At 41.9% G+C, this 26,879-nt stretch overlaps 1 protein-coding gene and 1 non-coding gene across 2 annotated transcripts; one reads left to right on the top strand and one right to left on the bottom strand.

The window, feature by feature from the left end:
* Nucleotides 1-1,359: 1,359 nt before the first annotated feature.
* Nucleotides 1,360-26,723, bottom strand: KICS2 (KICSTOR subunit 2). Its single transcript, XM_019960888.2, has 3 exons — nucleotides 26,489-26,723; nucleotides 17,078-17,363; nucleotides 1,360-5,077 (listed from the first exon to the last, which is right to left on the bottom strand). Exons 1-3 carry the CDS (start codon nucleotides 26,721-26,723, stop codon nucleotides 4,261-4,263), a joined length of 1,338 nt encoding a protein of 445 aa, XP_019816447.1. The 3' UTR covers nucleotides 1,360-4,260.
* On the top strand, nucleotides 6,244-6,315 carry TRNAF-AAA (transfer RNA phenylalanine (anticodon AAA)). Its single transcript has one exon. It is a non-coding gene; the product is annotated as a tRNA-Phe (tRNA).
* Nucleotides 26,724-26,879: the final 156 nt, after the last annotated feature.

Genomic DNA, 26,879 nt, shown 5'->3' with positions numbered 1-26,879 from the left:
CAGTACATACACTTTAAAAACAATGATACAAATAAGGCGATGGCACCCCACTCCAGTACTCTGGCCTGGAAAATCTCATGGGTGGAGGAGCCTGGTGGGCTGCAGTCCATGGGGTCGCTAAGAGTCGGACACGACTGAGCGACTTCACTTTCACTTTTCACTTTCATGCATTAGAGAAGGAAATGGCAATCCACTCCAGTATTCTTGCCTGGAGAATCCCAGGGATGGGGGAGCCTGGTGGGCTGCCGTCTATGGGGTTGTACAGAGTCGGACACGACTGAAGCGACTTAGCAGCAGCAGCAGCAGCAGCAAGAGGATTGAAAAAGACATATCATCCAAACAGGAAACACAAGCAAGCTGGAATGGTCATAAAAGTGAGGCAAAGGCTTTCCTGATGGCTCAGAGGTACAGAATCTGCCTGCCAATGCAGGAGATGTGTTTGATCCTTGATCTGGGAATATCCCACGGGTTGTACAGCAACTAAGCCTGTATGCCACAACTATTAAGACCATGCTCTAGAGCCTGGGAGCCACAACTGCTAAAGCCTGGGAGTCCTAGAACCTGTGTTTCACAACAAGAGAAGCCAACGCAATGAGAAGCCCTTGCACTGAAACTAGAGAGTAGGTGCTGCTCGTCACAACTAGAGAAAGCTCATGCGACAACGAAGATCTAGCACAGTCAAAGGGACTACTTTTAATTTTTCTTAAAAAGAAAAAAGAGGCAAAATGGACTTCAAAGCAAGGAGTACTAATGGAAATAAAGTGGGAAGGTTTATAATGATAAAATGGTTGATACATGAGAAAGAAAAACTATAAATGTGTATGGGCACAATAAAATGATTTAAAAATGCAGAAAACTGACAAATATAAAGAAATCCACAGTCACAACTGGAGATTTTAATTCACCCTTCTCAATAATTGATAGAGCAACCAGACTAAGAAATATCAGTAAGAAAACAGAAATGAAATGATGCTTTCACCAATGATAAAAATTTGGGAAGAACCACAAAGATTCTAAGGGCTTCCCTGGTGGCTCAATTGGTAAAGAATCCACCTGCAATGTGGGAGACCTGGGTTCGATCCCTGGGTTGGGAAGATCCCCTGGAGAAGGGAAAGGCTACCCACTCCAGTATTCTGGCCTGGAGAATTCCATGGACTATATGGTCCATGGGGTCACAAAGAGTCGGATACGACTGAGCGACTTTCACTTTCACTTCACAAAGATTCTAAAATAAGTAGAGCAGGTGGGTTGATTAGACATTTATCTGCCACCTCTTCTAAACTAGTTCTTTAAGTACCAAACTTAATGTCGAAGTACAGGTTTGTCACCAATCTGAAGAGAAAGATGAGAACAGCAAAGTTTAAAGAAACAGTGGTTCATCTTTTATTTTGACAGCATTCAAATTCAAGTAAGTTTGCAAAGCATTTTTACATGCGTGATCTCAGTTCATTCTTACACATCCTTTGGAAAAAGCAGACCATGTTTCCTTATTCCCATTTTACAGATAAGGAAGTCAAACTCAGAGGCCAACTTGCCAAAGAAAATTGCAAGTTGGCTGTTAGATCAAAGGGTGAACTTATTTGGACAATCACCTGAGTGACTCTACTGGGAGTGAGGTTGAAATAACAACTATTTTCTCTAGTATCTTCAAATGTACAGAGCAATTATAAACAGGATATTGGCTCCTGGGTTAAGAATTTAGCTTTACTGTCACACTCCCTAAGATGACACAATCAGACACACCAGGTTGGACCCAAAGAACAAAGTCATAATGTTCACCCTCTGTCCATACAGCGTTCTGAAATGAACACTCGTTGATGGGCTTGTTGGCAAACTTGATAAGTGTTCACTACACTTCTGATTACCCATAAACATTGATCAAGTTGTGGTTTAGAAACATATTTCAAAGCAAATGGTCTACAGAAAATGAGCATTTATTCTTCCCATTAGCAGAGCATGGGGCTTCCCTGATAGCTCAGTTTGGTAAAGAATCTGCCTTTAATGCAGGAGACCCCAGTTCAATTCCTAGGTCAGGAAGATCCCCTGGAGAAGGGATAGGCTACCATCTCCAGTTTTTTGGGGCTTTCCTTGTGGTTCAGCTGGTAAAGAGTCCGCCTGCAATGTGGGAGACCTGGGTTCGATCCCTAGGTTGGGAAGATCCCCTGGAGAAGAGAAAGGCTACCCACTCCAGTATTCTGGCCTGGAGAATGGGGTCACAAAAAGTCAGACACGACTAAGCAACTTTCACTTCACTTCACATTAGCAAAGAATAGACTTTATAGATCATTTCATTACTGATTTCAAAGGACAAATCTCAGGAGTAAAATGACTTTTTTTCCTAGCTTGAACCAAAATAGGTTTAAAAATAAATATACAATTCAAATATTTTCTAGGCGAGGACTCAGTATTTAAATATTGTATATATGTTGTATTTACACTCTCTGCCATGCTCCACTGAGGCCTATTTCTTTTAGGTAAATGGGACACCATATCATTAAGGCTAATGGTGGTTTCATCTAGGGGGAAAAAAAAATTCATGAACACCAAGGAATATTTTTCAGCTTCTTGGAAAAACACGGAAAGGAAGAAAAATTATTTGACTAATTAGCTCCAATTGTTTTCAATTTTTTATGTAAGTTAAATGTTGTGAAATCGGCCCATATTTTTATTAAACCTTAGTGAATAAAATGCAGAAGTAAATCTCTACTTCCTATGTAAAGCAAACTGGCTTTTCACAAATCATATTTTTATTTTTTTAAAAAAAGTTAAAACAAAAGAAAAACACATGTTCTCCACAGAAAACAGGCCAGTGGGCTCTTCTACCAGGGAGTCCAGTCTGAGATAGGCAGGCCTCCTACATGGATTCAAGAGACTCTCTGGTCTCGGCCAATGCTGCCAGCTTGCCTGCTGTGGCCACCCCGTAAAAAACCGTGACTCCGTGCAATCATGAGAAATGCTCTGATCATTATGCTGCACACAAGCTTTGAAGGAACTATCAAATAGTAACAACTCAATTACTCTTTGTGGCTTATTTTTATTCTGAATCAATAACCTAGAAAGGGAAGGTCTCCACAGTCCATTATGGCTTCACTCATCTGTCTCCTTCCCCATGAACATCTACTGAAAGGAAGCGTTAAGGAAGCACGTGTTAAGATGTATCACTGCTTCTAAAAACAATGTGGAGGAGAGAGGAATGAAACCCAGGTTGAGATGTGCTTAACTGTAGGTGGATTACTCAACTACGAAGAGGTCTTTTGAATGCACAATAGATTTTTAGCAAGTAAAAGATATCAAGACCTCCATTTTGACTTTATAGAAGTAGGTTAAGTTGCATAAAAGTGGCTGAAAAATCAAGACTGCCTGCTTTTTCAGCCTAAAGATAACCAGGGAGGAGCCAAACATGAGCATGCATTTCAACAGAAAGGTGATAAACAGAGAGCCAAATCGCTCCTTTCCTGAAGAAGGAAGGAACGACCACTTAATGGCTTACACTGACTTTAAAACAGTGAAAAATTCAAACTTTGTAAGGGTAAAAACAAATGCAGCTAGATGTGCAGGTCATCCCCAAAGCAACCTTGGCTATTAAAGTTGCCCTGAGAATCTTCGGAATTGTTAAAAAAAAAAAAAACCAGATGCTATTGCTACCATTCTGAATCACTGTCAATTTCAAAAATTGATAGAACTTTCTCATCAAGACCCTAATTGTGGCATCAAAAATATTAATTTGCTTATCACAAAACTTAAAGTTTCATGTTAATTTGCTAATTCATGAGCAGAAAATATTCCTTGATTTTAAAAAAGCTGTTTTACATAGAATCTCAGTTACTCATCCAGGAAGGAGGGGAGGGAAAGACAGGGCGTTTGAAATTACATTGGAATACAATGTTTGGGACAATATAAAACATCTGGAAAGAAGAATCAAAGGCCAATAAATATTAGTCTACATGAAATACAGGAAAATAGAAGAAAACGCCAAAAAAAAATACCTTGCTGTACTGCAGAGACCAGCATCCATGACCACCTCCTAGACTACTCTTTGGATATGTAATTCAGTTGGCCATAATTGCTTATAAAGGGCGCAATGCAATCAGGCAGGGTTTGTCCTGAATTTAGAAATGCAAGAAGCATGGGGTAGGGGAGGGGTGGGGAGGGGTGTGGAGTTGGGGTGGGGTGGAACCTCTAATCATAGACCACTGTAGATCGTTAGAGCAATTAAGAACACAACACCCAGTCTTGAATACCTTTCACACAAACCACCTGCTAACCTTTGGATCCAGGTTTTAGACTTGCAAAAACCTTGGGGTTCTTAAGGGCAAGTGAGATCTCACTAAGGAAAGAAATAAAGTGGGAGTCTCTCTCCGATTTCTTTGACTCAAAAATGACAACAATGGTAAAGTGAGGTTCTGGGCGGGTGAGGAAGTAGGTGCTCTGAACTTTGTCATCATAGAAGTGGACCACTTTCTCCAAGCTGTTCAGGTCAGACGTGCGGTCCGTCATGATCATGATGACATTGGGCCAGTGCATGACAGGCCGGTCGCTGGGCAAAGACACCACAGCCGGATATTGATCCACTCCCTTGGGGGCCTCTCTGTAGGAATGGGGGTGGTGATAGCCGTGACCCTGAAAGCTCTCAGAACCTCGGTTGTCGAAGATTAAGGACACGTTGGCAGCGTCATATTTCCTGATGAAGCTGGAAATCTTTCCAAAGAGGTCGGGGCTGGCTTTTGCAGTCAGCGCTTTCATTTCTGAAGCAGTCGTTTGTCGGCTCAGCGCCTCGTGAAAGTAGAAGCTAAATTTGGCAAGAAGCATGTTTTTGAGTTTCATCAGCCAAAGGAAAAGGTGTGGGGGCTGAACGGCCTTCTGAGACTGCCCTCCAAACAGATGTTTCTTGGTCTCCCGTTGCTTTTCAAAGATCTGGCCCCAAGTCTGCAGCTTGGTGTGAGCGCTGTGCAAGTTCACCAGGGACGGGAGGAACTTCCACTCGGAGACCTGGGCCTGGGCCTTCAGGAGGTGACTCAGGACGTCGACCTCCAGCTGGAAACTGCTCTCCAGAGGACTGAGGATGGGGTGGTGAAATCTAAAGTGGGAAGGGAAATGAACACGTTAAGTGGAAATGTGACCCCACGGTGACACTTTCTATCCTCAAAAAAAAAAAAACCCAGTGTGGTCAGACAAACAATGTTATGTTTGAGAGCAGGGAAGGGAAAGACAGAAAGATTCCATGTTGATTTATTTAAACAATCGTTCTGACAACTTCACCATCTCAGGATTATATCAGTGTTATAATCTCCCATGGGAAGAGCCTGATGTTACAAAAAGAAATTGAGAATAGACGCTACTTTCTTTTCAAATAAAAACTGAATTAGCTGTAAGTCTTTCTCAGCTTTTGTTTGTTTCATTTTGTTTGTTTTGGGGCATGCCACACAGATTGTGGGATTTTAATTCCCTGATCAGGGTTGAACTCGGGCAGTGAAAGCACTGAGTCTTAAACACTGGACTGCCAGGTAATTTCTGTTATAAGTCTGTCTGAAGTTTATTTATTCCAGGAATTGTATGACAAAACACGACATTCTATTTCAGCCTTAGATCCTAAAGAGGCAAAGAAAAGGTCACTGAAATATCTCTTAAATGTGCACATAACACATATCACCTTATTTAATGTTCACAGTAACTCCAAAAGGATTATAAAACCTATTTTGCAGATGGGAGTAGAGACGATAAACCAATATCTGAAACATAGTATGTAATCAATAAGTGTTTATTAAAGGAATAGGACACTTACCAGAAAGCCCTTATTCAATCCTAGTTCCCAAATTCCCTTCATAATTTAATCACAGTTACAAACAAAATGGTGCCTAAATTTAAAAAATTTTATACTTCAATCACTTTCCATTTATCTCAGGATAAAATCTAAAATCCTTAACAAAGGCTTACAAGGCCTTTTAATAACCTGTGCAAGTTCACCTTCCTTGAACTTAAAGACCCTCCTCAGTTTGATCCACATTCCCATCCTCCTCAGTTTCCCCAGAAATTACATAACTAGAAATGAGGCGATATCACAAAGAAAGTCAAGGTAATACTGTGATTCCATTCCTTTTTGTCCTAGACAAAATGTTTTTTAAAAATTTTAGCCATGATCTACAGTAAGAAATACAGTTTATGCTGTGACTTAGTACTGTGACTATACTATACTTTATACATATACCTATAGATAAATTTCATATTTACACTTACTATGGGACTTCCCTGGTAGCTCAGACGGTAAAGCGTCTGCCTAAAACGCGGGAGATCCAGGTTCGATCCCTGGGTAGGGAAGATCCCCTGGAGAAGGAAATGGCAACCCACTCCAGTACTCTTGCCTGGAAAATCCCATGGACCGAGGAGCCTGGTAGGCTACAGTCCATGGGGTTGCAAAGAGTTGGACATGACTGAGCTACTTCACTTCACTTCATTTCACACTTACTATGCACAATGTACTCTTGATATTTATTATACATATATATTTGTAATTAGGTTGCTGATGCTGCTAAGTCACTTCAGTCGTGTCCGACTCTGTGCGACCCCATAGACGGCAGCCCACCAGGCTCCCCCATCCCTGGGATTCTCCAGGCAAGAACACTGGAGTGGGTTGCCATTTCCTTCTCCAATGCATGAAAGTGAAAAGTGAAAGTGAAGTCGTTCAGTCATATCCAACTCGTAGTGACCCCATGGACTGCAACCTACCAGGCTCCTCTGTCCATGGGATTTTCCAGGCAAGAGTACTGGAGTGGGGTGCCATTGGTTACTACTCACTAAATTGGCTTAAAGCTCAACATTCAGAAAACGAAGATCATGGCATCCGGTCCCATCATTTCATGGCAAATAGATGGGGAAACAGTGGAAACAGTGTCAGACTTTATTTTGGGGGGCTCCAAAATCACTGCAGATGGTGACTGCAGCCATGAAATTAAAAGACGCTTACTCCTTGGAAGGAAAGTTATGACCAACCTAGATAGCATATTCAAAAGCAGAGACATTACTTTACCAACAAAGGTCCATCTAGTCAAGGCTATGGTTTTTCCAGTGGTCATGTATGGATGTGAGAGTTGGACTGTAAAGAAAGCTGAGCAAGGAAAAATTGATGCTTTGGAGCTGTGGTGGTGGAGAAGACTCTTGAGAGTCCCTTGGACTGCAAGGAGATCCAACCAGTCCATTCTAAAGGAGATCAGTCCTGGGTGTTCTTTGGAAAGACTGATACTAAAGCTGAAACTCCAATATTTTGGCCACCTCATGCAAAGAGTTGACTCATTGGAAAAAACTCTGATGCTGGGAGGGATTGGGGGCAGGAGGAGAAGGGGATGACAGAGAATGAGATGGCTGGATGGTATCACTGACTCGATGGACAAGAGTTTGGGGGAACTCCGGGAGTTGGTGATGGACAGGGAGGCCTGGCGTGCTGCGATTCATGGGGTCACAAAGAGTCAGACACAACTGAGCGACTGAACTGAACTGAACTCACTAAATTAATTTGATGACTCCAGTATGCTCCAGTCACCATGGGATATGATTTACAGGCTTGACCCTATGTAATTTAATTGCTACACTTCCAGTAGTCAAGTACGGATGTGAGAGTCGGATCATAAAGAAGGCCGAGTGCCAAAGAATTGCAGTGCTGGAGAAGACGCTTGAGAGTCCCATGGATTGCAAGATCAAACCAGTCAATCCTAAAGGAAATCATCCCTAGTATTCATTGGAAGGACTGATGATGAAGCTGAAGCTTGAATACTTTGCCACCTGATATGAAGAGCCAACTCACTGGAGAAGATCCTGATGCTGGGAAAGATTGAGGGCAGGAAGAGAAGGGGACGACAGAGGATGAGATGGCTGGATGGCATCACTGACTCAATGGACATGAATTTGAGTAAATTCAAATAGTGGAAGACAGAGGAGCCTGGCGTGCTGCAGTCCATGGGGTTGCAAAGAGTCAGACGTGACTTAGTGACTGAACAACAGCAACAACATACTGTCAAAGAGACAGAAGATTCATACATACCTGTTTTGGCCCTGGTTGAAGAGGACAATTTTGGTTATCAATTAAACAATTCGGAAAAAAATCATCACAAATATATCTAGAGTTTTTAAAACCCTAAAAAAATGAGATGATTACGAGATCCCAAACTAGGTTGAATATTATAAGATAGAAACTGATTATCATGTGATAGATAGGATGCAGTTATTCACATAACAATAATACATTGTTTTTTGTATTACTGGCATTTTATAGTCAACATCCTCTAGGAAAGGGAAGCTAAAACATGGATGGAGGGTGTAGTCTAATAAGGCACTGAAAGAATCAGAAGGATAAATTCAGTTTGGTCGCTCAGTCGTGTGCAACTCTTTGAGACCCCGTGGACTGCAGCACGCCAGGCCTCCCTGTCCATTACCAACTCCTGGAGTTTACTCAAGCTCATGTCCATTGAGTGAGTGATGCCATCCAACCATCTCATCCTCTGTTGTCCCCTCCTCCTCCCATCTTCAATCTTTCCCAGCATCAGGGTCTTTTCCAATGAGTCAGTTCTTTGCATCAGGTGGCCAAAGTATTGGAGTTTCAGCTTCAGCATCAGTCCTTCCAATGAATATTCAGGACTGATTTCCTCTAGGATGGACTAGTTGGATCTCCTCGCAGTCCAAGGAACTCTCAAGAGTCTTCTCCAACACCACAGTTCAAAAGCATCACTTCTTCGGCGCTCAGCTTTCTTTACAGTCCAACTCTCACATCCATACATGACTACTGGAAAATAAACCGGATCTCAAATCCTCTAGCTCAGGGACTTCCCTGGTGGTCCAGTGGCTACAACTCCGTGCTCCCAATGCAGAAGCGGTCCAATCCCTAGTCAGGAAACTAGACCCCACACACGCCAACTAAGAGTTCACGTGCCGCAATGAAAGACCTGGTGCAGAAAAATAAATAAAAGTGTCTTTTAAAAATCCTCTGGCTCAAGTACTCAATTAACTAATGTGGACTCTTGAAACATTACATGCTTTGAAATAAACATTAGGAAAGTCTAACACACACAGACACACACACATACACTATAGCATGTCTCAAAATCTTTGCATTCTAGGAAATGCTCCTACCACCTTATCCTTTAGGCAACTTGACACTTAACAAGCCTTAAGCATCACAATATTCTGTAATCATGGGTAACAAGAAAAATCTGCCAAGGAACTATGAACACAGTAAGACTGTTAATAATGGGAAAATGGTATCATTCTATCACAAGTAACAGTACTCAAAGTGATTTTTCTGCTTCCAATTGGAAATCATTTATATCCAATATTCTCCTTGAAAGAAAATGAATTCTCTGTACCAACCTTTAGAATTCCACACAAGCTTTTCCATAAACATATTAAAAGTGTTTAAATGTTCAATGTTGATTAGGATGAATGTGAATGGCAAAGCTACTTTTCATCTTTTCAAGAAGAGCTAAAAATTTATATTGATGTTATTCTGCCAAGACTTTGAGATTAGCATTACGTTGTATCATCTTTCCATTCCTGCTCTGTGCCTTATACCTATTCACATCTCAGGCCATGGGGTGGGTGGTGGTGGTGGTCTGTTAAATCGTAATCCAAAAACACACACCTCAGCTATGGCAGCAAGTTTGAAAGAGTCTGAATACAGAATACACTGACAACTATTTGCAGAGAACATCTGCTCCAAAAAAAAAAAGAGAGAGAAGACAGAAAAAGAGAGAGAGAACTCAAGCATGCACTGCTTCCTTCACAGATCCCCATCAAGCAGCTCCTTCCAAAAGAAGTATGGAGGTCCATGCATGTGAGAAGTCAGAAGTCTGATGAAAAATAAAGCTGTAGCACAATGTGAATATAGGATATGTCACAGAACTGTACACCTAAAAATGATTAAAGCAGTAAATTTTATGTTACGTAAATTTCACCACATTAAAAAAATCTATAATCCCACTTAAAACAACTATTTTACTAGTTTTTAGATATAAACACATTGACGAAATGAAGATGAATTAGCCAAAGGTTTGCCATACAAGACTTAACCTGGTGGAAGGAGGCGTTTATAATGGGTACAGGTATCTCTTAGGATGGGTACAGATCAAGTTACTGTTTAGAAAAAGGAACAATTCGTTTTGGTTGAAAGGTTGTGCAGGCCATGGAGGAGACAAGTTTAAATTGACCCACAAAGCTCAAAGAACTAGTAGGAGTTAGCCATGTGAAGATAAGGGCTTAAATTTCAGGCCCCAAATTCCTAACTATCCCAACTCCACCTCCTTTGCTGTGTGATTTTGCAGCCCTCCCACCAGAGGTGGCACACTTTCCCACCCTGAACCATGGACTGGTTATGTGATTTCCTTTAGCCAAAGGGATGTTAACAGATCTGATGCAGGCAAAAGCTTAACATGAGCTTGACTGGGCTTGTTCTTTTGCACTTGGGGCCTCACCACTAGGTAGCTGCTTCCTCTCTAACCTTGGGCTCAGAATGAACACACATGTAGCTGACTAAGCCCACAGCTCACAACAAAAAGCCAAGCCCACTGAGAGCTGTGTGTTCAGCACCGCTACCCAGCTGAGTCCAGCCTACATCAAACAACTCCCAGTAGACCTGTCTGCCTGAAAGTGTGACTTTGGGGATGGTCTGTTATACAGAATGATTGTGGCAACAGCTGATACAAGATAGAACTCTATGGCATCCTGGTATATTGACTATTTTAAGCTGAATGAATCTGACCAATGACAAGTGCAGGAAGGAGTTTCTGGCCCTTTCCTGAAGCAGGTAATAAAACCCTCAAGTAAGAGGGCCCCTCCTTGTACCCTGAGGAAAGGAACATTCTTATCTCCAAAGACAAAAGGTCACAGAGAGAAATCTGAGCTAACAGGCCTTGCTGTTTCTCCCAGTTCAGGAAACTTGGCTCATACCACTTTTTCCCACAACTCCCACTCATCATCAAGTCTAGCATAAAGACACAGATTTAACAACTTATTTGGGTCTTCATTTCATTAAGAAGACTCCAGGTCACATTGTTGTTTGGTTGCTAAGTCGTGCCTGACTCTTTGCGACCCCATGGACTGTAGCCCACCAGGCTCTTCTGTCCATTTCCCCGGGCAAGAATACTGGAATGGGCTGCCATTTCCTTCTCCAGGGGATCTTCCTGACCCAGGGATTGAACCAGTGTCTCCTGCATTGGCAGGTGGATTCTTTACATCTGAGCCATGAGGGAAGCCCCCAGGCCACATTAAAACTATATTAAATACATTTGTATGCTTTTTTCTCATTAATCTGTCTTTTGCTAAAGGGTCCCCAGCTAGAAAAAGGGTAAAGGGAAGAGGCAGTATTTCCTCTGATACAAATTCAAGCACATTCTAAGCGAACTAAGTAACAGGCTAAGGTAGGAAATAGCAAATACTTATGGGGAATGCATTAGATTGTGGACTGTTGGTTTTTTTAGGGGGGGGACTTCTGCTTAAAATCCTGTTTTCTCTTTGAAGCTGCTTTCCTTTCACTCAGAGTTTGAATGCAATTTAAAGCATTTGATGGGTCTTAGATAATTTGAGAAGTTGGGTTGGGGCAAGATCACAGGAAAGCCTCGAGTCTTCACTGTTAAGATCTAGGCATGTCAATTAACAAGAATAGAATGTGTCCCACATAAATCGCACTGTTGTTGGTTTTGCTTATGAAAATTTCAGTAGGCAATAGTTAACCTTACTGAACTACACACATGCAACCAACTGTTTCATTAACAGTGTTATCATTACAAATTTTTTTGAAGGAAAAAGGGCATCAGTTCAGTTCAGTTGCTCAGTCGTGTCCGACTCTTTGCAACCCCGTGAATCGCAGCACGCCAGGCCTCCCTGTCCATCACCAACTCCCGGAGTTCACTCAGACTCACGTCCATTGAGTCAGTGATGCCATCCAGCCATCTCATCCTCTGTCGTCCCCTTCTCCTCCTGCCCCAATCCCTCCCAGCATCAGAGTCTTTTCCAATGAGTCAACTCTTCACATGAGGTGGCCAAAGTACTGGAGTTTCAGCTTTAGCATCATTCCTTCTAATGAACACCCAGGACCGATCTCCTTTAGAATGGACTGGTTGGATCTCCTTGCAGTCCAAGGGACTCTCAAGAGTCTTCTCCAACACCACAGTTCAAAAGCATCAATTCTTCGGCGCTCAGCTTTCTTCACATAAAGCCTAATAAATCAAATCACAGTTCTGCCTATGGTGAGAATTCTGTCATTTGAAGCATTCAGATTAAAAAACAAAATGGGCTTCCTAAAATGCAAACAGGAAACACATAGTTTTTCCAGGCAGAAGAAGCCTGGTGTGTCTATCTTTGCCTGGCAAAGGTTTAAAGCTATCCTTCTCTACTTTAACCCTCCCCCCCAAAGGCAAATAAACTTATGTAACTCAATTTTTTAAAATGTCCTTTAAATACTAGCTATAAAATTATGATTAAAGAATAAAAATCATTTAATAGAATATTATTGCTATACCAGATGGACTTTAAAAAGCTGTCTAGAATGAATAATTGCAGATCCCTGGTTGGGGAACTAAGATCTTGCATCCTGCATGGCGTGGCATCAAAAGGACACATGGCACCACACAAGGAATACAGCCAATATTTTATAATAACTATAAAAGGGACGTATCATTTAAAAATTGTGAATCACTGCATTGTATATCTATAACATAAAATACTGCACTTCAATTAAAAGCTCTTGCTTTAGGAGAGTATATATTAATTTGCATTTATAATCAATATTCTAGTTTTGCTTTAACCATGAAACAGAAGGATTAGCCAGATTTTTCTCTTATGCCCATTGTACATAACAGGTAAATAAATTCAAAACAAATTCTACAGAATCAAAAAATGTTCCACTGATGCTTCCTTGGGGGAAAAAACCCAAGTTCTACTTCCCTTTAAAAGTATTCAAGGAATAGTAGACACCCTGACCCTGAACTCAACATTCAAAAAACAAAAATCATGGCATCCGGTCCCATCACTTCACCACAAATAGATGGAAAACAATGGAAACAGTGACAGATTTTATTTTCTTGGGCTCCGAAATCACTGCAGATAGTGACTGCAGCCATGAAATTAAAAGACTCTTACTCCTTGGAAGAAAAGCTATGACCAATTTAGATAGCCGACAAAGGTCCGTCTAGTCAAAGCTATGGTTTTTCCAGTAGTCATGCACAGATGTGAGAGTTGGACCATAAAGAAAGCTGAGCGCCAAAGAATTGATGCTTTTAAATTGTGGTGTTGAAGAAGACTCTTGAGAGTCCCTTGGACCGTAAGGAGATCCAACCAAGTCTATCCTAAAGGATATCAGTTCTGAATATTCATTGGAAGGACTGATGCTGAAACTCCAGTACCTGATGCAAAGAACTGACTCACTGGAAAAGACCCTGATGCTGGGAAAGACTGAAGGCAGGAGGAGAAGGTGGACAACAGAGGATAAGATGATTAGATGGCATCACCAACTTGATGGACATGAGTTTGAGTAAGGTCCAGGAGTTGGTGATGGACAGGGAAGCCTGGTATGCTGCAGTCCACGGGCAGTCAAAGAGTCAGATATGACTGAGTGACTGAACTGTACTGACCCTGAAAGAATTAAATCTGTATTATTCTTTCTATAGGGCACACAGAATGATTAATGTTAATGATTAATCAAATGATTAGTGTTAATTGTTCAATTTGAAATGCAGCATCACAAATGACTATGATTCTTAAACAAGAATTTGTATTTGCTTAACAATGTAGTAAGTTTGCCAAAAGAGGAAACCTTTAGCACCATTCTACTCTGAGCACAACTGGCTTCCAGGGGAAAAAAACAAAACATGCTTCCTCTTCAACTCTGAAAGCAGAGAGTAAATCATGTTACTTTGTATCTAAAATAATTCCACTTTCTCCCCCAAATCAATATATTATACAAAATTTCAACTTTTCAGTAATTCTAAAGAATTTATATTGCTCAAATTAACCCAAAGCATCTAAATGTAGGTCATTTTTGGACTAGGTTGTGTCTGTGATCAGTAATTCCCTATCAAGCAGACAAAGGTAGTATTGGTGGAGAATGTCTATAGCTGAAAATACTTACTGATCATGTGTTATCTTACAGCCCAACTCCATCAGTGTCCACTCAGCAGGATGAGGGGTACAGACAAGTGCCCTAAGATCTCCAACAATGAAATCTGGGCTTTTGCTACTGCAGTGGAAGAAACTCCCAGGGCTTTGAGAAGTTGGGGTGTTTCAAAGAAGATTCAAGGTTGATATATCACAATTCTAACAAAAACAGTTAAATAGTAATAACCTTTCATTACTATGGGAAATTTCTGGAACTCAGTGGTAAAGAATCCACCTGCAATGTAGGAGATGTGGGTTCTATCCCTGGGTTGGGAAGATCCCATGGAGAAACAAATGGCAACCTACTCCAGTATTCTTGCCTGGGAGATCCCAGGGACAAAGAAGACTGGCAGGCTACAGTCCATAGGGTCTCAAGAGTTGGATACAACTGAAGTGACTAAACCACTACTACCTTCATTACTATGATACAACAAACACACAGGCACTTGCACACACACTGATAAGGCTCCATACCCCATATATCCAGTATCGGCATCATTCTCCTACTTATTCAATTTTTCTTGCCGACTTATGTATCAGTATCACAGGAATCTTTTAAAACAGACAGGTGTCTGGATACCCAATCCAGAATTGCTAGATCTTACTCTCTTGGGAAAGAAGGGCCCCGATATAAGTATTTTTCTTAAGCTCCTGAAATGGTTCAACAAAACCACTTTCACATTAGCATTTGGGAATCACCACATAAGATCCTTCATCCTAAGAATCATATCTCCAGTTATACTATGGTTTTGGCTTATAAAAATTATTAAGAGACAACATATACTAATCAGATTTGAGGGAGAAATAAAACAATACTTCCAAACATAAAAAATTTGAAAACATGTAAAATTTGTTTAAAAAAAGAAAATATGTGTATTGATATGCATAGACTATCTCTTGAGAACGACAGAAAAAAGTTGTTAACATTCACTGACTCTCAGGAAGGGAATTTACCTGAGGAACAGGGGCAGAAGGTGAATTTTCACTACTGTATTCTTTTGCACTTTTATAAATTTTGAGCCATGTTAATATATTGGAAAAGACCCTGATGCTAAGGAAAATTGAGGGCAAGAGGAGGAGTGGGCAACAGAGAATGAGATGGCTGGATGGTATCACTGACTTAATCAACATGAGTCTGAGCAAACTCAGGGAGACTGTGATGGACAGAGAAGCCTGGTGTGCTGTAGTTCATGGGGCTGCAAAGAGTCAGACACAACTTAATGACTGAACAGCAACAATATATTACCTATTAAAAGTAAATAAAAAGATAATTTAGAATACAGTTTACCCTTGGATGACATGAGTTTGAACTGCACAGGTCCACTTACGCGCAGATTTTTTTCAACAGTAAATACTTTGCATCCTTGGATATGGAGTCACAAATAGGGAGAAACCACAGATGTGAAGAAACCTTTCTACCAACCTTTGCTTTCAAAATCCTACCTGCCCTTAAAAATCTTCTCAGAGAGGGACAGATTGGGAGTTTGGGATTGACATCTATATATCTATTTTAAATATAGCAGTGTGTATCAGAGAAAACCATAATCCGAAAGGATACATGCATCCCAACGTTCATTACAGCACTATTTACAATAGCCAAGACATGGAAGCGACCTAAATGTCCATCAACAAAGGAATAAAGAAGATGTGGTACACATATGCAATGGAACATCACTCGGTATAAAAAAGAAAATAATGCCATTTGCAGCAACATGGATAGACCCAGAGGCTATCATGTTAAGTGAAGTAAGTCAGAGAAGGACAAGTATCACGTGATATCACTCATATGTGGAATCTAATTTTTAAAAAGATACAAATGAGCTTATTTACAAAATAAAAGCAGACTTAGAGGTATCAAAAACAAACTTATGGTTACCAAAGGGGAAAGATGGGCAGAAGGGATAAATCAGGACCTTGAGATGAGCATACACACAAAACTACAAATATAAGATAAATAATCAACAAGGACCTAGTATAGAGCACAAGGAACTCTACTCAATATTCTGTGAAAACCTATAAGGAAAAAGAATCTAAAAAAGAATAAATACATGTATGTGTATAACTGAATCGCTTTGCTATACACCTGAAACTAACACAAAACTGTAAATAACTATACACCAATAAAATTAAAATATTTAAAAAATAATAAATAAATAAAATAAAATAGATAACCAACAAGGACCTACTGTACAACACAGGGAACGGTGCTCAATATTCTGTAATAATCTAAATGAGAAAAGAATTTGAAAAAGCATAGACAACATATATATGTGTAACTGAAACACTTTGCTGCACACCTGAGACTAATACAACATTGTTCATCAACTATGCGCCAATATAAAATTAAAAAAAAATTTTAAGTCTCCTCAGATTCTACCTCCTCCATATAGTCTCTTTTAATCTCTGTACTTTGCCCACTACTCATCTGTTAATCAGATGAGCATTAATTAGCCTTCATTTGGGAATATAAATTAATATATCTGCCTTTCTTTTTTAAGCAAACATATCTGAACTCATTATGTTCAAAGGAGTGGTATCCTTCAAAGTCATCACTTTCCATTTAGCTCATCATAAAATTACTGAGCACCTACTATGTGCAAGGGTCTATGCCAGGTTCCAAGGACCCCAAATAAAACTGAGTCATTCACAGTCAATGATGTCCACAGCACCATTCAAATTCTTTTGGAATTGCTTTTTGGATCTGACAGTAAGTAATACATTACAACCAATCTCACTTCTTTATAGGTAGCTTGTGTCTCCTGCACTGGCAGGCAGATTCTTTACCACTGAGCCAGCAAGGAAGCCCTGCTTAATGTATACCTGTTGACTAATTAACATATATAAAATGTAATACAGCCATTTTTCCTTCACAGTTATTCCATGAGACTCTGCATGGAATTGCAAGGTTGCCACATCCCATCCCTCCCTCCTCACCTACACTGACCTGGAGCTGTATTTCTTGAGGATGGTGTCCAAAAGGCCAACAAGCTCTTCAGCATTGATGAACTTCTGTGTGCTGAGAGTGTACATCTTCTCATAGAAGTCTGCAATCTCTGTGCGAGCCTGAACAAAGAAGCAGAGCTGCTCTGACAGGTGGGAAAGGAGCTCTTCCACGTGAGGAGCAGTGCCCCCAAAGGCACCACGGCCGGTCACCACCTTCTTCAGCTCGTTGTGCAGGGAAGTATAGATGGTGCGAATGGAATCCTTCCTGCTGAAGAAAGACTGGCCCCCTGGAAGGCAAATGACAGAAGCAGGTAAGGAAGAGAAACCAGACCCACGAAATGCTTGCCAGCATCCAGAAGGAAACAATCCAAGCCACTGAGCTCAATGACTTTTCATCTACCGTATTCTCTGACTTCTACATATTTTGTGACTCATAATTTCACTGGAGAGTAAGTTAAGTGGATGCCTGGTACCACTCCTTTGTGTAGCCATGGACCTGATTTTCCTGTTGCCTTGTTGTTTAGCTGCTAAATCATGTTTGACTCTTGCAACCCCAAGGACTGTAGCCCATCAGACTCCTCTGTCTATGGGATTCTCCAGGCAAGAATGGGCTTCCCTGGTAGTATTCCAGGCAAGAATACTGGCGTGAGTTGCCATTTTCTTCCCCAGGGGATCTTCCCAACCCAGGGATCAAACCGACGTCTCCTGTATTGGCAGGTGGACTCTACCACTGAGTTTTCCTTACCCACATGCCAATCCCACTTCAATGAAGGATTCAGATCTAATTCAGAGGATAGTTAACCTAGCAAGTGACATGAACCTGGTTCTAAAAAGCCCTCTTTCCACATTTAGGAATTTAAAACAAAAGAGAATACCCAATTATGAGACACTGTTGTTATTCCTGGTATATTAGAAAACTTCATCTTGGCTTTGGAGTTGTATTTTTCTTTTAAGCTATACTAGAAAATGGAAAACACAGCCTACTGGGACCCCAGGAGAATAAAAGGAAATGTTAGTGTTCTTAGCAAGGTTGACACTATAGGTTACATCACAATAAGCACCACATTGTGAATTATTAAGAGTAGGAAGCAATTATAAATAACTGCTGCTGTAACTCAGGGGTTCCAAAGGAAATCAGCAAAAAGTAAGGCCAAATACATTCTTTACAACAGTTGAAAAGGTTCAAATGGCATATACATCATTTCTTTACTTCTGTATGAATACATGAAAAACTATATTTCTGGGGCCAGTTTCATAGATGTTGTCTGAAGCAATTCTGTACCCTAACAAAGGCTCAGAGGCAAGACACTAGGAGAACAAAAAGAAACATCAGGTTTAAAACAGGAAGTCTTAGGAATATTAAAAATCTCAGAGACAAGGACAGTTTAAATTCTCTGCTAATAATTCACAGAAAGCTTTAATGAATGAGTTAGTATTCTAAATAAGTTAGGAGGGAAAGTTACATATCAAGCCTTTTGTAAAATGTTCTCTTAATGAATGAAACATTTCACAATTTATTGCCCAGTTTGTATTTCAAGAAAGGATTCTTATATCCCTTACTACTATGGCAACCACTTTGCCCTGGTTTATCTGTTTATCTGGTTTATCTGGTTTATCTGTCCAGGTTTTAGTACTGAAAATCCAGCTTCTCAGGAAACCCTTAGTGTCATGTCCTGAAAAACCCCTCAACTTTGAGCAAACCTATACCGATGGTCAGGCTTCCCTGATACCTCAGTTGGTAAAGAATCTGTCTGCAATGCAAGAAACCCTGGTTCAATTCCTGGGTTGGGAAGATCCACTGGAGAAGGGACAGGCCACACACTCCAGTATTCTTGGGCATCCCTTGTGGCTCAGCTGGTAAAGATTCCATCCGCAATGTGGTGACCTGCGTTCGACCCCTGGGTTGGGAAGATCCCCTGGAGGAGGGAAAGGCTACCCACTCCGGTATTCTGGCCTGGAGGATTCCATGAACTGTATAGTCCATGGGGTTGCAAAGAGTCGGACACAACTGAGTGACTTTCACTTTCATGTGGATGGTCATCCTACTTAACTTCTGATTCCACAGGCAAACTACTGATACTTAAAAAGTGTTTTCTCCAATACACTGCCCAATCACACTGGCTAGCATTCACATCATTTCTCTTACTAATAGCAGCAAAAACGATATGGTACAGGTGTATCCCCAGATGGTACCAATGGTAAAGAGCCCATCTGCCAATGCAGGAGACCTAAGAGATGTGGGTTTGATTCCTAGGTTGGGAAGATCCCCTGGAGGAGAGCATGGCAATCCACTCCAGTACTCTTGCCTGGAGAATCCCATGGACAGAGAAGCCTGGAGGGCTACAGTCTGCAGGGTCTCAAAGAGTCGGACACAACTGAGGTGAGTTAGCACACACAGGTGGATCCAACATCCTATACAGGACTGTATTCTGGAAGGTTTGCCTTCCTTCTCCGTCTGCATTCAGTCTAGCTTTGCAGATTTCGTAAGGTGATGGTATGAAATAAATGGACATTTGTGCCGAGGTCTAGGACAAAATCTGTTAGGTTAGGAAGGTAACAAGAGTACTGAGTAAAAGCTGAAAGCCCTGGAAGGCTGAAAGACTTGGTTCCAAATCCCAGCTTCCAAATTTACAAGCTGTGTGATGTGCACTAACTTAGCCACTTTGAGCCTTAGTTGTTTTAACATGAAACTAAAAAGACACAATGAAATAACACTTGGTTTGTAACAAGCCTGGAGCAAAGCACATAATCAGTAATGCTAATCCCTTTCCCTTTCATTTGGGCTTCCCTTGTGGCTCAGCTGGTAAAGAACCGCCTGCAATGTGGGAGACCTGGGTTTGATCCCTGGGTTGGGAAGATCCCCTGGAGAAGGGAAAAGCTACCCACTCCAGTATTCTGGCCTGGAGAATTCCATGGACTATATAGTCCATGGGGTCGCAAAGAGTTGGACACGACTGAGCGACTTTCACTTTCCTTCCGTTTCTAACTGATATAAGAAACTCTCCCAATAAACACATGAAAGATGCTCAACATCGCTCATTATTAGAGAAATGCAAATCAAAATCTCAGTGAGGTATCACCTCACACGATGCTGAATGGCCATTATTAAGAAATCTATAAACAACAAATGCTGGAGAGTATGTGGAGAAAAGGGAACCCTCTTGCACAGTTGGTGGGAATGTAAATTGATACAGCCACTATGGAGAACCATAGGGAGACTTCTTAAAACACCAGGAATAAAACTACCATACAACCCAGCAATCCCACTACTGGGCACAGACCCTTAGAAAACCATAATTCAAAAACACACATGTACCCCAGCATTCACTGCAGCACTATTTACAACAGTTATGACATGGAAGCAACCCATCAACAGATGAATGGATAAAGAAGTTGTGGTACATATATACCATGAAATGCTGTGTGTGTGTCTGTGTGTGTGTTGTGTTAAGTCGCTTCAGTCATGGCTGACTCTTTTCGACTCTATGGACTAAAACCCACCAGGCTCCCCTGTCCTTGGTATTTTCCAGGCAAGAATACTGGAGTGGGTTGCCATTTCCTTCTCTAGGGGATCTTCCTGACCTAAGGATCAAACCCACGTCTCTTACGTTCTTTATCACTAGCACCACCTGGGAAGCCTGTAAAAAGGAATGAATTTGAGTCAGGTGAACTAAGATGGATGAATCTATAGTCTGTAATACAGACTGAAGTAAGTTAGAAAGAGAAAACCAAACATTGTGTGGGTGCTAAGTCATTTCAGTCGTGTCTGACTCTTTGTGATCCAATGGACCATAGCCTGCCAGACTCCTCTGTCCATGTGATTCTCCAGGCAAAAATGCTGGAGTGGGCTGCCATGCCCTCCTCCAGGGGATCTTCCCAACCCGGGGATCAAACTCGAATCTCTTACGTTTCCTACATTGGTAGGTGTGTTCTGTACCACTAGTGCTGCCTGCTGCTGCTGCTGCTGCTAAGTCGCTTCAGTCGTGTCCAACTCTGTGCGACCCCATAGACGGCAGCCCACCAAGCTCCCCCGTCCCTGGGATTCTCCAGGCAAGAACACTGGAGTGGGTTGCCATTGCCTTCTCCAATGCATGAAAGTGAAAAGTGAAAGTGAAGTTGCTCAGTTGTGTCCGACTCTTAGCGGCCCCATGGACTGTAGCCCACCAGGCTCCTCCATCCATGGGATTTTCCAGGCAAGAGTACTGAAGTGGGGTGCCATTGCCTTCTTCGTTAGTTGCTGAGTCATGTCCAACTCTTTCTATCTCATGGACCCTAGCTTGCTAGGCTCCTCTGTCCATGGGATTTCCCAGGCAAGAGTACTGGAGTGGGGTGCCATTGCCTTCTCCTAGGAAGCCCCAAATATCATATATTAACACCTAAGTATGCAATCTAGAAAAACAGTACTGATGAACCTATTTGCAGGGCAGGAAAAGAGACAAAGACATAAAGAACAGACTTGTGGACACAGCGGGGGAAGGAGAGAGTGGGATGGATTGAGAAAGTAGCATTGTAAAATAGAAAGCTAGCGGGAAGCTGCTGTATAGCACAGCGAGCTCAACCTTGTGCTCCAAGACAATCTTGAGGGGTGGGATGGGGGCTGTGGTGGGACGGAGGTTCCAGAGGGAGAGGACATATGTATACATATGACTAATTCATGTTGTTGTGTGGCAGAAACAAACACAACATTGTAAAGCAATTATCCTCCAATTAAAAACAAAAGAAGCTCTCAATACTACAGAGTCAGGCTTCTGCAACTCTGTGGTCAATTGGGAGCTTCAAGTACTGGAAAAAGAACAGCTAGCGGGTTATCTAGGGGGTATGGAAGGGCTTCCCTGGTGGCTCAGATGGTAAAGAATCCACCTGCAATGCAGGAGGCCTGGATTCGATCCTTCGGACAGGAAGATCCCCTGAAGAAGGGAACAGCCACCCACTCCAGTATTCTTGCCTGGAGAATTCCATGGACAGAGGAGCCTGGCGGGCTACAGTCCATGGAGTCGCAAAGAGTTGGACACAACTAAGCAACTGAACACACACACAGGCATTTGGTGTGGAAACACCACATAAATATAAAGAATACTTTCTAAAGCTTATCAATAAACATACACTACTAGTATGTGAAAACAAGCTAACTGACACTTTAAGGAAGGGAAAGACCACCAATTCATTTCTTTTAAATGAGTCTTTTTTCTCAAAGCTCTCAGGAGCACAAGCCTATCTGGTGACTGTCCTGCTGACGAATGGGAAGCCCAGGTGGCTCAGTGGTAAAGAATCCACCTGCCAATGCAAGAGACTTGGGTTCAATCCCTGGGTGGGGAAGATCCCCTAGAGAAAGAAACCCGCTCCAGTATTCTTGCCTAGAACATTCCATGGACAGGGGAGCCTGGCAGGCTACAGTTTAGGGGGTTGCAAAGAGTCCGACATGATGAGCACATATACACACACAAAGACTGGAATATCCAATGGGGAGTGGCCTTTCTTCATGCTGGGAAACAAGGAACCAGAGACACCAGGCTTCTTTCTTGTCTCAGTTTTTTGAATTTACAAAATATAAATATTTTGAATTATTTCTAGAAGTCTATTTTCATGAAAGCTCATTATTTTTCGAGATTTCAACAGTCTATCTCGTATCAGGAAATTTCAAGTAGCAAGTATATTAAAGGAGTATGCAAAATTTCTAAGCATATCCATTAACTTCTTGCTAATGATAATCTTTAAACATCAGTTCTCAAGTTAAGTCATTTTCTACCATGGAAACTTCCAGCAACCAGATGTCGAGGAAACTCTCCAACAACAAAACAAAGGGGAGAAAACTATGACCTTCTAAAGTCCTCCACAAGCGATAGCGACAGAGTGAAAGGGCAAAGTAGGGAATTAAATGGTTAAAACCACTAGGCAATTATAAGTAGAAAAATATGGAGACCCTTGTAAGTTACTGATTATTCAAAAAAGTAGGTTTGCTTAACCACAAAACCACGCTGCAGAAGCATGAGACATGCCCCCAAACAATAAAACAATGGAGGCATGAGACTCACATATTGTCCAGTGAGCTCAGTAAGTTAACGATCACCACTTTGACACACTCTCTGACACATAAAAAACAATGATTTGTAGACCTAGCTTGACCACGTTTGGACAAGAAAACTCCCCTGCCCAACCTGGAGGAGGAGCCGATGATGGAAGCATGATGTCTACTCAAGGAAGACAAGGAAGTTCTTCTCCTTGCTATTTTTCCTTTGATTATAAAACTATAGCTCAGTTAAGTTCCCAAGGGGCAGCTTTTCTCGCCCACCCGCTTGTAAGCCTCACAAGAGTCCTATTCTTATAAATCACTTCTTATCTCTCACTTTGCTCTCGTTGAGTTCTCCGAGCTGAGACATAAAGCACTGTGGTATGAGAACTCTTTGGAGCCCCCGGAAATGACACCAGTTGATTTTGGTTTCACAGGTATTGAGTCACCATATTTTCTTTTCCCAAATGAGGGGAGTATATTCTCCCCTGAGAGTATGGAGAAGGCTATAAGATAAGCACTTCCTCCAAAGTTCAACTGAGCCAAGTCAGGAACAGAAGGCTCCCTGTCAGTTCTGTCCTTTATCTAAAGTCCCATCCTTTCATTTATAATCAGGATTCACAGCTAAGGCCTCCAATAAACAGTCACAAAAGTAGGGTCAAAAAGACTTACTTTTTAAAACCATGCTTTCTACATGTTTAAAAGGTATACATAAACTTTTTGTTTTGCTTTTTAGAGAAACCCAGATAATTATTCTGTAGTTGAAGAACATGGGACTGTGTTAAGTGGCAACACAAAAATTTTCCCAAGTTTTTAAGAAAATGGGAGCGTCAACTCAATGAAGAACTCAATCAATGGGAGCGTCTACCAATCAAGAAGTCATATTGTAAGCACATTAAAACCACAAACATTCCCATGCCGAAAAACCATAAGGTATTTGCAAAGTTAAAATTTTACATCTGGAACCTACATTTACTGTACATGGTAATAAGTTATGAGGCATTAAACATGCCATTTTCAGAACATTTTTTCTGAAATGACAGATCAGCTGGGAGCCTCAATAGCCCTGAGGATGTTTCATAGTGTAAATTGCTCTGTGGATCAGTTTCAAAGCACAGCCCTCAGGCTCACCCATGCAAGCTGGGGTCCTTGCAGAACTAATCACTTTACATAATGAGAGCCACTTCACAGAATCCAAGTCAGAGACAGTGATAGCCTTGTGCATGTTCTTATGCACATCAAGCACATAAAGCCAGGCACATACAACGTAAACTAGAGTAGATTCTTTCTTTTTTTTTTTTAGAAATCTACTTTAGAGTGGATTTCTTAACTGAGGTCTATACACAGGACACGACTGAAGAGACTTGGTGGCAGCAGCATACATAGGCTATGGGTTTCCCAGGTGGTTCAGCGGGTAAAGAATCTGTTTGAAGATGTGGTTTCAGTCCCTGGGTCAGAATGGCAACCCACTCCAGTATTCTTGCCTGGGAAATCCCATGGACAGAGGAGCCTAGCAAGCTAGGGTCCATGAGATAAAAAGAGTTGGACATGACTCAGCAACTAACGAAGAAGGCAATGGCACCCCACTTCAGTACTCTTGCCTGGAAAATCCCATGGATGGAGGAGCCTGGTGGGCTACAGTCCATGGGGCCGCTAAGAGTCGGACACAACTGAGCAACTTCACTTTCACTTTTCACTTTCATGCATTGGAGAAGGAAATGGCAACCCACTCCAGTGTTCTTGCCTGGAGAATCCCAGGGACAGGGGAGCTTGGTGGGCTGCCGTCTATGGGGTCGCACAGAGTCAGACACGACTGAAGCAACTTAGCAGCAGCAGCAGCGACTAAACAATAACAACAACATACATAGGCTTTAGGAAATCCGACTGAATACTTTCATGTTATATGCAAAATTGTATTACACATATATTTTTCTGGGGAGTGAGGCCACAGGTTACCAAATTCTCATAGGTGAGCTAAAAGAAAGAACCTAAGAAACATGACCCTGGGATCAATTACCAATCTTCATGAGGCAGAGGAATCTAAAAACACCAAAAATGCCAGAATATTACCCACCATCAATTTTATAGCCAGGATCGTCTCCATTTTCATATATACATAATAATATGTAAATTACACAATACATAGTATGTAAATTACAATACATCTACAATTTTTTATAAATCATATGGTTACAAACACAATCTGACAGTTCAAAGATAGGTATTCTGGTACAGGCTCTATCACCTACTCACACAACTTCACACACACACACAATTTGCCAATCCATAGAAAGGGAATTACAATAATGCAACAGCAATTGTAAATTTATGAAAAGTGCCACTGTAGGAAAGAAGGAAAAAATACAGAAGGTGAAACTACCTATTTCTTGCCAACAAGTCCACACACTAAATAACAAGATACTGTTTGAAAAGCTAAAGCAAAGATCTCAGAAAGTCCTGCCCCTTGGGTGTTTACAGAAAGCAAGATATACAGGGTCATCTTCTGGCAATATAAGTGGGGGAAAAAACTCAAACTGGAATCTGCACTCAGTTGTAGTCTTCAATTTTATATTGTACATATGTCCTTCGTTCATACCAGACCCTGTGCCTCTGATATTAAAGAGTCTAAAACAGGCCAAAGCACTAAAAAGACTCTTAAAAACTCTGGAATTCATAATATCGGTAATTATTAGTAGTAATACTTTATATGTATAGCCTTTGGCTTTCACATATATTATTTCCTTCTGATCTACTCATACTGTTTGTTTCTACTAGTGAAAATCAGCTGAATCAGCTCCTGCATTTGATTTTCAGGGGCAAGATTTATCATGGGACGATAAGCGTGTTTACCATTTTCTCTGTAAGACCCCTCTTGTTAGTTAGGCATATTTCTTGCCTTTCCTGTCCAGTATTCTTTTTTTTTTTTTTTTTCTTCATTCATTAAATGTTTATTGAGGGTCTACGAAGACGGGGTAGGACTCCATCTGTAATTCTCTGGGGCCTTAGCCTTAAGAGGCCAGACAATAGTGTTTATTAATTCTAACTAGGTTGTACTGCCAAGTTTTGCTCCTCTCGCCGCAGTGTCACTGGTTAGAAAGCGAGTTTGCGTAACTTCTCACTTATGGCACCAATCCATGCATGAGAAAAATGGATACAGCCATCCGTCTGGAGCACAGCCCTGCAAAGAACATCCACCCAGTTGGCCAATCTAACTGCCGCGCAGGCCCGTGGGCGGGGTTTGTGGAAGCCGAGGGAAGGAAGGGATCGGTGGGAGGAGACCTGGGAGTGCAGAGTTGAGCCAGCGGCTACGAGTGACAGAGACTGGGAACCCAAGCCCCTGCCGATCGGGGAATATACTCCCTTTCCTTCCTCCTCCAGGGGCACCGGGGGGCGGGGCGGAGGTACCTAGTTTCTGCCCCAAGTAGGTGAGGCTGTGATAGACCTTCTCGGCCGCGGCCAGGTGGGCCAATGCCGCCAGCAGCGACAGCCAGCTGCCCCCCGCGCTCTTGTTGGCCTCTCGTTCCTTCTCCACATTGTCCTTGGCCTTGTCGTAAGAGAAGATACCCAGATGAGAGAAGAACGTCTCCAGCACCGCCTGTTCCACCGGGACCGGGGCGGCCAGCGGGATAGACTCCCCCATGCGAGCTGCGCTCCAGCTCCACCCACGTGGCTCGCCTCTCCCTCGCACTTCCGGGTTCTCAGGGAACGTGCGCACGAGCGTGCGTGCGCGTAACCGCCACAAGCGGCGGACTCGTGAGCGCGCTGCTCCCTTGACCGAGCCTGGGCCTCAGAGAGG

Source organism: Bos indicus, chromosome 5, assembly GCF_029378745.1.
Source record: "Bos indicus isolate NIAB-ARS_2022 breed Sahiwal x Tharparkar chromosome 5, NIAB-ARS_B.indTharparkar_mat_pri_1.0, whole genome shotgun sequence".
NCBI lineage: Eukaryota > Metazoa > Chordata > Mammalia > Artiodactyla > Bovidae > Bos > Bos indicus.
The sequence above is the reverse complement of the archived record's forward strand: the minus strand, read 5'-3'. Positions and strand labels throughout refer to the sequence as shown.

Excerpts from the sequence above, each read along its gene's own strand:
- KICS2 (XM_019960888.2), bottom strand. The coding sequence starts at position 26,723 with ATGGGGGAGTCTATCCCGCTGGCCGCCCCGGTCCCGGTGGAACAGGCG. Across the intron at positions 17,364-26,488 it reads CTACTTGGGGCAGAAACTAG|GGGGCCAGTCTTTCTTCAGC; the intron begins GTACCTCCGCCC and ends TTTGCCTTCCAG. Across the intron at positions 5,078-17,077 it reads CTCAAGAAATACAGCTCCAG|ATTTCACCACCCCATCCTCA; the intron begins GTCAGTGTAGGT and ends TTCCCACTTTAG.